The following is an 18,329-nucleotide window of genomic DNA, read 5'->3' on the forward strand; positions in this document are numbered from 1 at the left end:
GAGTACTTATATGTCATCATTAAATTTTTAGGCACACCTTTATGCATATATATTAGACATGATGGTGAGGATTAAGAAAAAATGAGTGATATGAAGAGGTGAGGCTTGTGTCATCCATTGAATGTGTTAGACGTGTTTTTAGGCATACATATTAGACATTTTGTATCATTACTCTTACAAGAATAAACATATTTAAATTTCTCAGTTAAAGTTTTATCGTTATAGAGATTAACCATCATTTTAGGAAAACTTACGTATATTAGAGGGGTAGGAGTGGAGATGGGGAAGTATTTGGGCCCGAGTGACCCCGCGTGGGCACACCACTGCCAGGGGTTTGGGGTGGGGAAAAATGGAAGGAATCCGGTGTAGTGAGACCGAGGAGAGAGAATTGGAGGTGGGGTCTGCGCGCAGGTAAAGAATGAATGGTGGCTGGCCACGTGGTGGTGTGAAACGGTCATCAAGGATTCAAGCCTTTGGCTTCTTTTCAGAATTTGTTTTTTTTTTCATTTTTTATCCCCTTATATATATATATATATATATATACAAACATAACCTCTCATTTTCACTGTATTTTTATAAAATTCAAACACATCAACATTTTCATCACTAATTTCTTACACCCATCACCATAAAATATAGCATATCTTGATGATTAGTTTTTTTTAAAGTATTATGTAATTTTTTTTTAAAAGTATTATGTAATGTTTTTTTATAAGTATTATGTAATAAAAGGGTAAAGTAAAAATAATTGGAAATTAAAAAGATGATGTGGAAATTGGGGTTGGGGTGAGTAGCGCCACCTATTTTGGGGTGATTTAGGGTGAATTGGGAAAGTTTGAGGTGGAAGATTTTTATTAGAAGATGGTGATGTGAAAATTTGGGGAAGGTTGGGGAAGTGGTAACCACTCCCACCCCCCTTAGGGTGGACAATATGACATAGACATAAAATATACACCTAATAAGCACATGTATGAACACTGCCTCGCTTATCAGGTGCCCGTGGGGTGGAGAACCAATTAAGGACCATAGTGTCTTTTTTTTTTCCCGGAATAGATGCATTCCTTAGGGGGGAGGGAGCCGAAAGGTTGAACCCTCCCATCTCCCTTCAAACAACCAATCAAATTACTCCACCTCATTTCAACCCTCCAACCTTTTTTAGTGGCATCCGATACTCCCAACCTTTCTTTAAAAGTTTAAATACTTATCCTTAATATTAAAAACTTTGCATTCTAAACCCTTTAAGAATATAGTTAACCAAATTATATTTAAGAATAAGATTGATTTGGTTGAGAAATAGAGTGTCGTGGTAGAGGGGAAATTGGTTCGGGTCGATAGTATTGTTGCAAGGTCGACCCACTCGCATGAAATGGATCAACTGGTACTTGATTAATTTGTTGTCGCATCGTTTGTTTTGGCAGCCGATACTGTTATCGAGCGGGTTGTTGTTGATGGCCTGCTAGACCGGTGTTGTTTCGATTAGCCCGTCCACGACCTTGCATCTTTGTATTTGTGATTTTCATTCTAGGATCCAAGATTTTTTGGCTAAGATATGGTGTATATATGTTTGTGTGATGTATATATAAGTTGTGTATGTATATATATAACAATGGTGGAGTGTAAAAATCTGGGTCAAAAAGAAACCTCCGACTTCGAAAAGTTGACACATTTGGTCCCTCTAACGGTCACTAGACCGTTTGAAATATTTTCGTTTTTAGCCCCTCAACGGTCACATTTGGTCCTCTCCGCTCCAACCTTCAGCGAGCTTTGATCTCGCCCTCCCTCCATCTCGCTCCAACTTGCTGCAGTGGGTGCCGAATCTCGCCATCTCCCTTCCATCTCGCAATGAGCTCGCGCTCGGCTCCCTCCCCCCTTATAAGTGGAAACAAATAGACACGGAGCAGTAAACAGACATTCTATCCATCCTTACCAACAAATATATATAGTTTATATTAAATTATATAGTTTATATAAAACTATAAAGTATTAATTCTTTAGGTTATATTGGATTTTACAGTGATAATTTTACAACGACTTTGTTTAATCATTCATAATAATTTATATATTTTATTGTATTATTATTATAAGAGACTAGCATTGTATTCGCGTAATATGACGTTTTTGATATAGGCGACCGATAGTGATGGTGGTGGCGGCAGATGATATGAGTAATTGATGTAAATGTGCTTGATTTAAAGAGGGTAATACTGGTATATTATACTCCCTCCGTCCCATTTTAATTGTCTTATTTTGACTGGTCAAGTCTTTTTCTTTCGACTTAGACCGTAAATATCTTTGTTTTTGTTATATATTAGTTGATAAAAGTTATATCAATGGAAAGTATATCTAAAACTCAATCAATTCATATATGTTATACCGAGTGTTATATAACACAAACAAAAATATTTACGGTGAAAGTTGAAAAAAAAAACTCAAAAAGTCAAACTAGGACATTTAATATGGGACGGAGGGAATAATATAAAAGATTGATTGTGTAATTTAATATTAAAGGTTGGTTTATTAAAGGTAGTTCGGAGAAAAAACCACATCCACCTCCAACACGGTGTTGGAGCAATCCCGTCTATATATGAAAGTTATATTGCTAAAATGTAAAACTTCTAAATGTCACTGCTAATTTCATGAATTGGTCGAAAAATGTTTTTTATTTCCCGCAGTTATAAAAAATGTTACATCATTAAAAATGTTACGTAATAAAAAAAATGTACGCGTCAATTACACGTGTCAAATGTTATTATTTCGGGTAATTAAAGAATATTTATTTATAAAAATAACTTTTAAAGGTCACTAATAAGAAAATGTTTTCTATTTGTTTCAATTATTCCTTTGATATAAACATGTTTCACCGTTTATTTACTCCACATGCGCTACTTGATTCCTTTGACGGCTATGTCGAGTCACCAAAAGCATAAAAGTTGATAAGTTTATTTGGAAAAAAACATTTAGCTTGGACTTAGTGGACTAATTAAATGAAAACAGTCAATTGGATCAAAACAACGTTATAAAGCAAAGGGATTATAAGAAGAGAGAACGCACTTGATCAATAAACATATATTTGATAATGTAAAGATGAATTGGAAAGCATTATTTGCTGTAATTTTTTAAGTTTCATAGGTCTTTTTGAAATACTAGACTTCCCCGAATCATCTCTATATATTGGTTCATATTTTATGGTGAAGTCATATAATTCTTCAAGTAACTTTCGCTTTGGAATATATCTTCTGGTATACATGCTTTTTCTTCCTCTATGTTTACCTTTTTAGCACTTAGCATAATATTTGGGTTGTTTAATGTATATTTGGGCATTTATCGCTTCTTTTTTTTTTCTTTTTTTTCAACAACTTACTAGTACACTGCTTTAAGGTTTTAACTTTTGCGTAAACTTATTGCATGTTTGTGACTATCTACATTATCATGGTAACATATTGGTGAATATTAATTTATCTGATTCTTCCATTTAGGTTTTTTAGGTGAATTTTGCTTAATACTATTGTCATTTTTTCTTGCTCTTTTGCTTCAGTTAAGTAATATACATATTCTTCGTTCTAGCTAGTAATGAAATATTAAAATCTAAAGCTTTTTGATAGACCATCTCTAATGTACATACAAAATGTTTTGGTGTCTTTGAAAAAATAAGCTAAAGAATGGGTGTCTGGTTTGCCCCTCCAAGGACCGCCCTTATATGGTAGGTATGTATGTATGTGTATAATTTGTAAGAAGTCCTCTTATCCAACTAGATAGCCTCACTCCCTAATTTTTAAGGGGCTACCCACTTGGTGATATAGCGTTACATGGCTCAAGTCTCCTCCTCCATTGGTAGCCTCACTTCTCCCAGCTTTAAGGTTTTAGATAAAATAAAATAAGTATTAATTAAAAACAAATAAAATAATATGTTTCTCTTCATTGAGAATCAACGTGTATCAATTTTATCATAATTTAAGGTTAAGATTTTGTCTTATTTATTTTACTTTAATACTTATTTTATACTAACCAATTTTTACCACAGAAGTGTGTTTTATCTACTCGCGTATCAAAAAAAAAAATTTTTGAAAGACTGAGCGGATAAGCGGGTTCGAATGGTAATGCCTTAAAGGGTTTGCTCTCCCATGTGTAGATAAGTATAGTATTGTTAATGCACCCTCACCACATTTGGTGATGGCAAGATTTGAACTCATGACCCTCTAGAAAGATATCATAAAATGGAAAACTCCCTAACCACTAGGCTATCAGCCTAATGGCTACTTGCGTATCAATTAATTTTGAGATAAAACTAAACATGTTTTCACAAGCCTTTAATTTCCCGATAAAACTCATTTAGATGAATGATAGTTACGTAAATGCACAGATCTTCTAACCTCTTTTTAATATTTGATTTAATCATAAATAATAATATCATAGTTTGTTTTACTATATGAACCATAATAATATCTTATTTTATAACACTTGATTGCATCAGAATGTCGTTAAGCTATTATAGTTATAATTCTCGCCTCTTTGTTTAAATATTTGTATATGAGTCATCACCTAAGGTCGATCAATTATATGTGCAATAATGTCGTTCGAATTGAAAGACAAGACGTTGTACGATAGATAATTAATTAATTAGTTATGCATAAAATATCTATTACGGAGTATTATTTACTATAGGCATGGGCAGGTTTACGAGTACACCCAATGCGGTGAAACCAGATAATGATAAATCAATTTACTTTATATGCCTAAAAGCAGTGTGGAGTAAGTATTTTCAGTCTGGAGTTGCTGAATAGTTTTTTTGATACTGATAAGCATAATAATTATACTATAAAATTAAAATTGCACTAGTCTGGGGTTGTCAATTACCTTTAAACTAAATAAATACATAGAAATAGTACTAAAATTATAAAGTTTTATAAATATTGTGCGATTACCATAGCTACCCGTGGCCACCACATAGCTACGCCACTGCCTGAAAGTCAATCTAATAATAAGATGATGACATGTAGAAGAATCAACGAATAAAATTAGGAAAAATAATTAGTGAAATCGAAGTGTCAAATCCTTAAAATTTTAAGTTATTTTTATGCATATGAGTTAAGTTAATTAATATTTTTCTATCTTGATTTTAATTTTAAGCCCCTTAAGATTTTGATACTGAACCCACCTGATAATAGTTCGAGTTCCGCCACTAATGTATATGAAAAGAACTCCATGAGTAACTTCAAGTAAACGTCGATCATAGTACTAATTTTTTCAGAGGATGAGGTCCAATACACCTATGACATACTCCGTATTATTTTGTCCGGGGATCATCTTTTAAATCATAAGTTAATTACGAGTATTTCGTATAGGAATCTTTAAATTTGTAATAAGTTCCTTTTACATCGATATTTCAGTTTCATGTAGGTATCCATACATATCTATATCTATACTACTCTAAAAAACGACCTACCCATTCCCTTTATGTAATTAAGATTTTGAAATGATCATATTACCCTTATTTTTTATTCACTAATTTAAACATTTTCACTTATCTACTTATAATAACCTTAATGAAATAAAGTACAACATAGATCCTCCAACCCTTAAAAAGAACATAGTAACCCCTCTTACATCGATTAATTTACATTCACCACCACACCACCACTACTGTTACCGCCGCACATCGCCGCCATCACTGTCGTCGTCCTCACACCTTCGTCGCTACCATCATCACCGCCGCATCGCGCGGACATTCCTCTAATTATTATATACACATAAAGAGTAGGAAATAGTGAATATAAATAATTTCCTCTGTTTTCTACTTTTCTCTGTTGGTTCTTACTATTCCTAATCTTATTCATCTAATTGTACTTATTGATTCAAGACCAAGACCTTTAAAACATAAACATTTTTTTAATTAGTCTTCATTAATCATTATTCATTAATAAATATTTAACGAAACAATAATCTAGGAAAAAAAAAACTCTAATTTTGAAACAGATACACATCACTCTCATTGAAGTCAGACACCTTTTTACATGGTGTAGAATTATCCATTAAAAAATAAACACAAAAGGTGTTACGTGGCTGCATAAAATTTGTTTGTATCATGAAACGTAGTCATAAAAAGCTGTCAGTCTGTTTGTTTTCTACTACCCATATATATCTTTTCAAACTCCACAACTTATGCTAATGTTTTTAGCACAAATAATAATGAACATAAGCTCTTAATCATTTATCTTATTCTTCATTCTTGGACTTGTTATATTCAGATTCAGCTGCTGCTGCTTCACATTTCCATCAGCCCATCAAGTAAGTTTGTTCTTACTATTTAAGATCCATTTCTTTCTTTATGTAAATCCATATCATTGTTAGTTTCTCTTTAGTACGTGATTAAACAGTCTATTTTTACATTTTATAGCATTAAGCCTAATTAGCAGATTAATATTGTTGTTGTTATTATTATTATTAGGTGTAACAAATCTTAATGTTTAAGATAATCATATAGTGTGTTACAAATTACCTTCACCTCCATCACGTGGGTAAATTAAGTGGATTATTGGAGTAGGCCGGTTAAGTAGATTATCGGGGTAGGCCGGTGTTTACTATCGAATAAACGGGTAAACAGAGGAGGTTTTCGGGTTTGACTTTTAAGATTTATATGGCCCTCCAACAGAAAATATCGACCACACCTAATTTACTACATATGCATACTCATAAAGTCATAACTTTGCATTGTCAATTATATTTTTTTCACTGTTTATACCTTTATTTATTTTCTTGTTTACATGATGTATCTATCACATGAACTTATTGAAATAGTCCAAATCACATGAACTTATTTTTGTTAAATCATAAGTATTCAATAGTCTAAACTTACTCTAGTTCTATTCGAATTAACAATTATTTACTTAGAAATATTATGTAGCATTAATGTACTTTAAAATAATACCCTATATATGTATAACTTTAGAAGCAAAACTTAGATTAGTAGTTAATATCATTATCTCTGGATACAAAGGTCATGGGTTTGATCCTTATTCATTATAAGGTCGGGGGCCTTATAATACCTTAAGTAGAACCTAGAAGCAGAAACAACCACTCAACCTTAGGTGGGGGTAAAACAGGCTACATGTCAACCTAGTTTTCCCATACATCATCGTAGACGGTATTGAGACCTATAACCCGTAAAAATGGTATTGAGAGTTGCCTCTTTTTTTCCTTTTCCTTTTTTTTTTGGTTGCTAAATATGTATAGCTCTGAACGATTCTCCTATGTTTAGAATTTATTCTGCTTATGAATCAAATATTGTGGCAGATGCAAAGTAACCAGACAATTATCAGAAAGTGCTTGACAATTATGCTTTCATTATGGTGCAAAGTAATTAGAATCACATGAGCAATTTAGATTAGCTACTTCCAACTTGCTCTGCTGTTAGATAAGCACATAATTACTTCGTATAAGCATTTTGAATAAGCTACTCTCAAACTGCTTAATTCACCCGTAAATAAGCATATAACTATTAGCAGTTTACTTTTTACGAAAAACTCAACATTAATTGCTTATCTACTATATCATTGTATTGATAAGCTGATAGCCTGATATACACTATTATTAAACTATCCCAAACACCTTTAATTATTTTTTTCAAAAGATAATAATTAGCTACTGTCATTGAGGTGAAACCTCAGTGGCAAGGCAGTCCTCCAATGAAGGGTTTCGGGCCTGGTAACCCCGGGTTCGAATCTTGTAGGAGGCAAGGGTTTACCCCTATTAATCGCGTGCCTTCGGGCGGATTAGTAGGGCTTTTCCTGCCCATCGGGTATTTGAAATAGGCATTTCTACTCCGAAGGAACTCTCTAGCGCGGACCCGGTTAAGACAACGTATGCTAGACCTCCCGCTGTCGAATCGCGACACTAAGTTTCAAGCGAAATTCACCTTTCAAAAAAAATAATTAGCTACTAATCTTTCTAATGCTTTTACTCTATTTCAGGGTGATTCTTATGTCAAGTAGATATGACTGTTGATCATTAATGAAGTTCTTGAAATTACTTATTATAAGAGACTTGCATATTCAATAATTGGTGAAATTTCCTCTTCAGTGCAAAAATGGTGATGGCTCCTACTGTTAAAGTGATTTTAGGCTGTCTAGCTTTTGCTGTATTTTGGGTTTTAGCTGTTTTTCCTGCTGTCCCTTTTATGCCCATTGGAAGAACAGCAGGATCTCTACTCGGTGCCATGCTTATGGTTCTTTTTCAAGTTATAACACCGGATCAAGCTTACGCATCCATTGATCTTCAGATTCTTGGACTTCTATTTGGGACAATGGTTGTAAGTGTTTATCTTGAAAGAGCAGATATGTTTAAGTATTTGGGTAAATTGCTTGCTTGGAAAAGCTGGGGATCAAAAGATTTACTATGCCGAATCTGCTTGATATCTGCGATTTCAAGTGCTTTTTTCACCAATGACACATCCTGTGTTGTTTTGACTGAATTTGTACTAAAAATTGCAAGGCAACATAATCTCCCACCACATCCGTTTTTATTAGCACTAGCTTCAAGTGCAAATATTGGATCTGCTGCCACGCCCATCGGTAATCCTCAAAATTTGGTAATAGCGGTCCAAAGCAAGATACCGTTCGGGCAATTCGTACTTGGGATTGTGTCAGCAATGTTGGTGGGTATTTGTGTAAATGCTGTAATACTTTTATCTATGTTTTGGAAGTTGTTATCGGTTAAAAAAGACGAAGAAGAACCACCAGTGGAAGTAACCCCTCAAGAAGATGTGAACTTCCATCGTTTTTCACCGGCTTCAATGTCACATGTTACATCTCAAAATTCACAAGAACTTACTGCTTATTTGGAGGCCACGAGTGTTCATAGCTCCCCCGCTGTTAATGGAAATGCAGATTATACTCTCAGGAATCGCTTAGGTTCAGGTGACACACAAGTTCTCCCGAATGACATCACAGACAATGAATCAATGCAAAAGAAGGATGAAAAAGTTGTTTCAAGAGTTCCATCAATGAATGGGTTCGTGAATGCAGTTTCTGACTTTGGTTTGGAGGATATTAATGAAAAGTCTGCCAAGTGGAAGATAATATTATGGAAAATAGGAGTTTATGCTATTACAATTGGAATGTTGGTTTCCTTTCTAATGGGGTTAAACATGTCATGGACTGCCATTACCGCGGCATTAGCACTTGTGGTTCTTGATTTCAAGGACGCTCGCCCGTGCTTAGAAAAGGTACATACCATATAACCATGGACTACATATATTGTTGAAAATATGAGCAGGTAGATTGGTTAGGTAACTAGTAAAAATGGATACTAGGGAAAAAAGTAACTTTTTGACAGCTTGAAATTTTTGGGTTGTTTTGACTGGAAACACTTTTGGTCAAAACGCTTGGTTTTTAGGCTCTCTCCGTCCTGAACTCGCCCTAGGCGTGCACAACAACCGGCGCACTGGCATGCCCGTATTGGGATTTCAGCGTGCCTGTCGGGGTGTTGCTTTAGTGTGTGCCCACACATGTTGTGACCGTGGCATATGTGTGGGCCCTCAAGGGGCTTAGTAATGTTTTTTCCGTGTATTGTATATGTGTTTGTTTGTGCTATATGTATACATATACATATATTTAGCATGATATGGGTGGTTGGGAAATGAAATCTTTATCTATAGTTATTGAATATTCATTTTTATTTTATATGGTTCTAATGAATTAACACTTTTTAAATTTTTTTATTTAATATAATGTTTTTTAATTAATATAATGTGTTTTTTAGTTAATATGAATGATTATATGACATGGACAAAATAAATTTTAGTGTGTTGGGTTGGAGAAATTGAATTCAATGTATTTGAGCAATGGTATGCATGCTTGAGCACCTTGGCCTTCTCATTGAAAAAGGCCTAAATAATTTATTGTTTGAACTTTGAAATGTGATCACTAAACTTAATTATAGTGTTTCATTGAACAACCTTTTCTTTTCTTTTTTTAACATAAAAATGATAGTTTTTGAATGATATGGGTGGTTGGGAAATGAAATCTTTATCTATAGTTTTTGAATATTTGTTCTTATTTTATGTGGTTCTAATGTATTAACACTTTTTTTTTAAATTTCTTTATTTAAGATAATGTTTTTTAAATTAATATAATGTGTTTTTAGTTTAATATGGATGATGATATAACATGAACGGATAAAATTTAAGTGTGTTGTGTTAGAGAAAAAAATGGGTTCAATGTGTTTGAGCAATGGTATGCATGCTTGAGCACCTTGGCTTTCCCATTGAAAAACGCCTAACTAGTTTATTGTTTGAACTTTGAAATTTGATCACTAAACTTAATTATAGTGTTTCATTGAACAACCTTTTATTTTATTTTTTAACATAAAAATGATAGATGTTATGAATAAAAGTTCTAGTTTGGCGACTTTCGACCAATTTGACCCATTTTCTTGTATGCTATTAATTTTATTTTATATATCTATTAGGTTTCATCTATTAAAAATTTTAGCGTGCTGGATATGCTCAGCCTGTTGCTCCTTTCGTTTTCACTTTTTACCGTGTGTGTGCATACGATTAAACACTAACAGTTCCATTCCTTTAACCTTCTAGGTTTCTTATTCACTGTTGGTATTCTTTTGCGGAATGTTTGTCACCGTTGAAGGCTTTAATAAAACAGGAATCCCAAGTGCTGTATGGGATTTCATGGAACCTTATGCCCAAATTGATCACATTAGCGGTGTAGCAATTCTTGCAGTTGTGATAGTAGTACTATCAAATCTTGCTTCCAATGTCCCAACAGGTCCTCATTCCATCCTTTATTAGCATAAGTATCCGATTTAAACACTAACCAATAATCATATAATAATATTTGCAAAATAATGTCTTTAATCCATGATTAATTTTAGTTATAGCGCCATTTACCTCAAAATGAACTTCTATTTTCAGTACTTTTGCTTGGAGCAAGGGTAGCAGCAGCTGCGGCTACTATATCACCCGAAAAGGAGAAAAAAGCATGGCTAATATTGGCATGGGTTAGCACTGTAGCTGGAAACCTTTCGTTATTGGGATCAGCGGCCAATCTTATTGTTTGTGAACAAGCTCGTCGTGCTCAAAGTTTTGGGTACAATCTAACCTTCTGGTCTCATCTCAAATTCGGTCTTCCTTCAACCATTATAGTTATAGCTATTGGTCTGGCACTTATACGGGGATGAAGATAGAAAATTTATTGGGATTTCAATAGGATCTCCACTTTTATATGATTTCCATTGAGGTTTGTGTAAAGTACAATAAAGTTTACTAGAGTTTCAATCAAGTGTTTATATTATTGGTTTTGGTGTCAATTAGTTTGTGTAAGATTGGGACAATCATGTTAAAATGAATACTCCCAACACCATGTCTCCATGAATATATATATATACGGCTTGTTATGAAGTTTAACATAGTTTGATAACTAGTTATCATATTCTTTTTTCGAATTTAGGACATTTCTTAAGTTAAATGTTGGAGAATGGATGGTAGTATCCATCAAGTTATGAAATTGTTTTTATTTAATCTGTATCAGTGTATCCTAACATAAATAATGATTTGAAGTTGAGCCTGCTAAAATCATCCTAAATCCAACTTTTATGGTTCAATTTTCATATATAACATGTTCAAATGGTTGTAATACTTATCGTTGGTTAATGTTAAAGTTGCACATGAGCTCGTGATAAAGTCTAGGCTTGAACTCTCCTTGCTTGGCTCTAGTAATGGGCTTACACTGATGTGTATGGTCTCAAGGGAAACTATAACTATTGGGCTTAAAGTATGAAAATTCTGTTTCAACTATAGGGTTGAAGCCTTGAAGGTTTGACTGTTGCTTTATAAAAAAAAATGGAAAAGGAACTCCCAAACTAGTGAAATACGATATGACACAATATATTTTGTTCAGATGACAATTTTTAGTAGAGTTTATAATTTATGGTTTTGTAAACACAATTACTTGTAGTTCGAGTCTCATATAATTGATTAGGGATTTTCTAACTTCAACCCTTTAGATTGCTTTTAATAGATTGTTTTTAAGCACTAATTACCTTTCAAATATAATATTTAATTAATTTAGATATTCCCTCCATTGACTTTTTATTAAGTCTGTTCCGATTATATGTTGTGAAAGTAAACTAAATATTCTAACTTAATCTACAATTTACATATATATATATATATATACATGAGAATAGTTAGGTAAAGCATGCAGTACCTATCTTAAGTAAAGCAGGGAGTGATTATGTAAAAATCAGGGAGAGTTTATGTAAAATTCAGGGGGGTTATGTATATTTATTAAATTCAAAGGTTTAATATGTAACTTTTTTTAATGTGGCAGTACCTAAGCTTAGGTAAAGTCTGCAGTACGGATCATTTTCCTATATATATATATATATATATATATATATATATATATATATATATATATATATATTTACATGTATTTTCCAGCTAGGGGTGTTCATTCGGTCGGGTTTTGGGGGAGTAGAGTTATTCGGTTTGGCTTAATTGGTTTTTTAAAAATTAGTAAACCACCCAATACCAATCCATACATGTGGCCACCCAAATAAAATTCGGGTTATTTGGTCGGGTTTTGGATTACCCAAATAAAAACCGCTTTCAAACTTTGATTTAATATATTTGAATAATCATAAAAACCGAACTTCAATGCACACCATTTTATTTATTCATGTGAGGTTATTGAAATAAATACGTGTATTTTTACTTTTAGGTTTAACGTATTTACAAAATTAAAGTTGTATTTATGTCATTTAGATTAAGTTATTATAATTTTTACTAAATGTTAAATGCTTAATCGGGTTTCAGTTGGACCCCAATTTTAATTTATCTAAACCAAAACCGAACCATTTAACGACTTCTTTAATCGGTTTCACCCAAACACTAAACCAAATCCGAATAACCCAATCCAAATAATACACATGTCAAACGGATTGGGTGGATTATTTGGTTAATCCAAATAATGAACACCCCTATTTCCAGCAATCAAATTTTATTATAATCTCATCGCTACAACTTACAGGCTACAATGCATTATTAGAAAGTTCATGAATCAAAAAAACCAAAAAGTTGTCTTAATACTTCAAACTAAACACTGGATTGAGTCCAAGATCACCAGCCATTTTTTTGCTTTTGTTTTGTGGATTATTTGAAGACACATTTTCCCCAGCAACATTATTCTTCTTATTATCACAATTTGTTTTTGTATGTCCTAATTCTTTGCATATGGAACATCTATTACGCGACTGATTTCTTAATTCCTTTCCACCCTTCATACACCTCTTTTTTGGACGATCTTTTGTTGCTGATTTTGGGGGGCAAAAATTGTTATATCTTTTTTCCGATTCAGTGCCTTGAGCCGTACTTGTTTGAGTCAATGACACATTTGGTGATAAATGTTACATTGCACTGCCACTCTAAACATTGGTGAAGTTTTTATGGGTTTTCATTTTAACAAATAAAAGTGTAAATAAAGTTAGATATTTGAGAAAAATTAGAAATAAAATATTGAATTAAAATTACTTTGATTTGACTTTGACAAAAAATATGGACGACGCCAAAAATCAGTTGAAGGAAATATCTAAATTAATTACATATTATATTTGAAAAGTAATTAGTGCTTAAAAACAGACTAAAGAGCTGTAGTTAGAAAATCTCAATTGATTATTATCCAATATATTCTCGTATATTGTTTTTAAGTTTGATCCTTAAGCTAATCGTATGATTATACTAGTTAAACGTTGTGTTTTGAAAACATTCTTTATTTTAGCATATTTCAAAAATGGAAATAACTAATCCTTTTTAAAAATTAGTTTAAAAGTCATCATAAAATTTTATAATATGACATGTAGATTTCACTCATTTTCTTTCCTAATTTTATCCCCTCATATTTACAAATGTTGTTATCCTATTATTAGGAGAATTTTAATTTTAAGTTAATGAGTTAGAAGATATATCATCTCTTTATTACACATGATAAAAAAAATTAAATTATAATAAGAAAAAGGTTTTCAAGTATAGTAATTATCAAGATAACATTCAATGGAAAGAGAAATGAACAGCGATGTAATTCGTTTGATTTATATTTTTAATCATTTTAAAGTTAATTAAATCTTTATAATAAATAAAAGACAATTGTCTTTCTAAAGTATTTCTAGAAATAATATGATGTGGTAAGTCTACATTTAAAAAAAAAATCTTTATTATAATTATGATATCATAAATAATTTACAATATTTTTAATTAAAAATAGCTCACTAAATGCTTATTTAAAGTTTATAATTATTTATTATAAACAAAGAAATTTTTTTTATATAGTATAATATCCTTTTTATGTTTTGTTAATGCTATTTTAATTTATAAATTATTGTATTATTCAATTTACTATCTCCATATCGATTTATAATATATTTATAACAAAAATTAAATGCATATTTTTTAGTTTTATAATTTTTATTAAAATCCGCTAGTTTAAGTAAAACGAATGAAAGTTATCTAGATCGATTTGCAGTATAGTGACAACCCTATATATAAATCTTATAATATACACACATAGTACCGCTTGGACCTTCCTCAAAAGTATTGTAAGTTATTTTTGACGACACTTGGATTATTCTTATCATTATACTAGAGACGTGAATGTCGTGGTTAGTATATGGTACATTTCATTTCTTGCAAATACTAAAATTTTTATGCGCTTACACTTGACAATGTACATAAAAATGGTGAATTTCGCGAATCTTTTTTACCAGGACTCATAATTGGATAAGAAAATCGAGCAATGAATATATATATATTATATATATATATATATAAGAAAAAAGTGAGTATGAGGTTGTTATACACCAAATTTCGGTGAAAAATCTCTCACATACTAATTTTTTTAATATTTTGAACAAATGTATGGGTCCCTATGATTTTTATAGTTTAAAATAAGATATGTGAGGGTTTTTCACCCAACTTAGGTACCTAACAGCCTCATATATATATATATATATATATATATATATATATATATATATATATATATTGGGTTATATTAGGGACTCCTTATTTTAGGGACCATTAGGGACATGTAACTTACACATGTGTAAGTTGTACCTCACACATGTGTAAGTCGTGGTGGCGGTGGTTGTCGTCGCCGGAGGATCATGGTGGTAGTCGGAGATAATGGTGGTGGTGGTGGTGGTGATGGTGGTTGTATAACTTACACATGTGTAAGTCGTGGTGGTGGTGGTTGCCATCGCCAGAGGATCATAGTGGTGGTCGGAGATGATGGTGGTGGTGGTGGTGGTCGGAGATGATGAAAAATGAATGATTGAGAAGTGTCCCTAATGGTCCCTAAAATAAGGAGTTTCTAATTTAACTTTTCCTTATATATATATATATATATATATATATATATATATATATATATATATAATCAAATAAGAACAGTCTTAAGATAATAACGGTAAGAACACTTAAAAACATCATTTTGATGCATTAAAAGTCCATAAAACTAATATAGTGCATAACTAATTATCATTATTTAAGTGTTTCACAACACATTGATCCGTCAAAATCGAAAAAATCACGTTTTTTGATGGATGCATCATTTTGAAGAATATGCATCAAAGATGGATGCACAAAACAAAAACATGATTTTCTTGATATTGACAGGCTAATGTGTTGTTATACACTTAAATAATGATAGTTAGTTATGCACTATATTAATTTTATAGACTTTTAATGCATCAAAATGATGTTTTTTAAGTGTTCTCACCGTTCTTATTTTAAGACTGTTCTCACCGGAGTGTTACCCTATATATATATATATATATATATATATATATGGGAAAAGTGAATATAAGACTGTCCGACACTTAAGCTTAGGTGTGGAACCCTCACATACTAACTTTTTAATATTTGTTGAAATTTAATTAAAACACATGGCCCCCTGAAAAAAAACAATATGTAAGTGTTCCACACATAAGCTTAGCTACCTAATATTTGTTCCACACTATATATATAGTGAAAAGCTATTTTGAGAACTTTTTTTTGCGAGAACTTTTGATGACTTTTTAAATCAAGCCCAACCGATGATTATTCTTTACATGAAAATTGTTTTTTGAATGTTTTCTGGATAACTTATGTGTAATTTTGAAGTTTATAATTGTGTGGAGGCATGGATTATCATCCGTTATACAATTATGTGGAGATTTAGATTCTTGATCACATGTGTTCGAATATTGCTATGATTACATGTGATTGACTTGCATACATGTGATCATAGCAATATTCGTACACATGTGATCAAGAATCCAAATCTTCACAAAATTGTATAACGGATGATAATTCATGCTCCACACAATTATAAATTCAAATTTACACATAAGTTATTCAGAAAACTATCAAAAAACAATTTTCATGTAAAGAACAATCATCAGTTGGGCTTAATTTGAAAAGTTCTCAAAGGTTCTCGCAAAAAAAGGGGTTATCAAAATAACTTTACCCTATATATCTATACTATATTATAAAAGAAATAGCCCCTTTTATTTATGGAAGTGTTGAAAATATGTAATATTTTCACTTAGCACCCCTTAAAATATTTCCACATACACTACCCCATAACATTAATGATTAATTTACACTACCAATCCTTTATTCTTTAATATATTTTTATTAACCATTTACATCAATTATCCACACCACTCGACGTCATCTCCACCATCAACACTCGACCCCCCACTACAACGGCATTGTCACGACCACCGCCGCATTGCGCGGGTAACGTGCTAGTATATATATATAGTAAAGTAATTTCTCACACACAACCATTTATAATCGTTGTTAAAAATAAATTTTGAGCTCTTTTGATCTAGTTTACAATGGGAAGCAAATAATAGAATACATCCACAGTTACAAACCCATAGTCCCAAACTACATGTGAACTAATTGATACATGAGGTCTAGTATTGCCATTTTATTTCTATGTGGCAAAATGTCTTCGTTTTGTTGATGTGGCCCGGTTTTTATGGACCTTGCTTGTAGGACATGGATCTTAAATACATATTCTTGTCTTTTCTTCAAATAAAAATGTAGAAAAAACACAATTTTTGTCACTAAGATTGCTAGATCTATTAGACACGGATGTTTAAAATATTGAGAAAATGACCCAACTTGTGAGAAAAAGATATGACATAAATTGGTGTGAAAGAGATGTATTTGTTTCAGGTTTTAGACTTATTGTATGCTAACCTTTTAAAGTAGTATATAATTATCATTTGATTTATTATATGACGTGTGAATCCAAAGAAGAAAAAGTTCGTGTCATTGCTTATGTATTAAAGTTGTACAAAAGTTTTCTATGGATTGAGATCAAAAGGATAATGTTAGAAACATTTTAATAATTGTATTAAGATCAACAGTTAGAATTTAAAAATGCTAATTAAATTTTTAGCGTTATTATAATCATAAAAGTTAAGATTATCTCAACTTTATCTCTCGAGTTAAAATACTTTAAAGGAATCCTCATCTGTTTTTTATTATCCACAATGCTTAAGAAAGAAAGTTGTAATAACCAAAAATAATATTTCTCATTTGCAATATAAGTTTAGATATTGGTTTTGTAATAAAACAGATTATCAACTTTTTAAATTTAATTTAATTTAATTAATTAATTAATTTTTTTGTGTAGAACTAACAAACTCCAACCATACCAAAACAGGAACTTGACTAAGAGTCTAACTGACAAGCTATATATATTATATTATGAAAAATGATTATTGTACCACAAATATTGATGAATCTACTACTCAGTATAACTTTTAAAATATATACTGTACAAGTCAATTAGGATTAGTGTGATAGATTAATAAATACGAACATGGTAACCGCGCAATGCGGCGGCGGCGGTGAGAAAGACGGTCTAGTGGTGTTGGTGAAGGTAATATTGGTGGTAGTGACGGTGTCAAGTGATGTACGTTGATGTAATTGTGATAGTGAAAATTTTTAAGAAGATAAGGGCTTAAAGTATTAATTAATAAAATGAAGGTCTAGAGTGTAAATTAAGGCATTAAGGACAAATTTAGTTTTTTATAAAAACTATTTCCATAATGGGTGTTTATTAAGGGTAATTTAATAATTTAGTGTAACTATCTATAAAAATGAAAGATGTGATAACTTTTATAAATATAAATATCACTTCTCATATGTTATATATATTGTATGGATTTTAATCTAAAGTTCAAATATATGTTTCTGGGGAGAAGCCTAATCTTGCTTTAAACTATTACAAATCACAGATATGTATACATATATATAAAGT

The 18,329-nt window shown here is 31.6% G+C and overlaps 1 protein-coding gene across 1 annotated transcript; it reads left to right on the forward strand.

Moving 5' to 3' along the window:
* Positions 1-6,188: 6,188 nt before the first annotated feature.
* LOC122608067 (silicon efflux transporter LSI2) lies at positions 6,189-11,432 on the forward strand. The gene is made up of 4 exons (XM_043781156.1): positions 6,189-6,285; positions 7,968-9,220; positions 10,589-10,778; positions 10,925-11,432. Exons 2-4 carry the CDS (start codon positions 8,084-8,086, stop codon positions 11,188-11,190), a joined length of 1,593 nt encoding a protein of 530 aa, XP_043637091.1. The 5' UTR covers positions 6,189-6,285; positions 7,968-8,083; the 3' UTR covers positions 11,191-11,432.
* The last annotated feature ends 6,897 nt before the right edge of the window (positions 11,433-18,329 follow it).

Source organism: Erigeron canadensis, chromosome 1 (genome assembly GCF_010389155.1).
Source record: "Erigeron canadensis isolate Cc75 chromosome 1, C_canadensis_v1, whole genome shotgun sequence".
In the NCBI taxonomy this organism is placed as follows: domain Eukaryota; kingdom Viridiplantae; phylum Streptophyta; class Magnoliopsida; order Asterales; family Asteraceae; genus Erigeron; species Erigeron canadensis.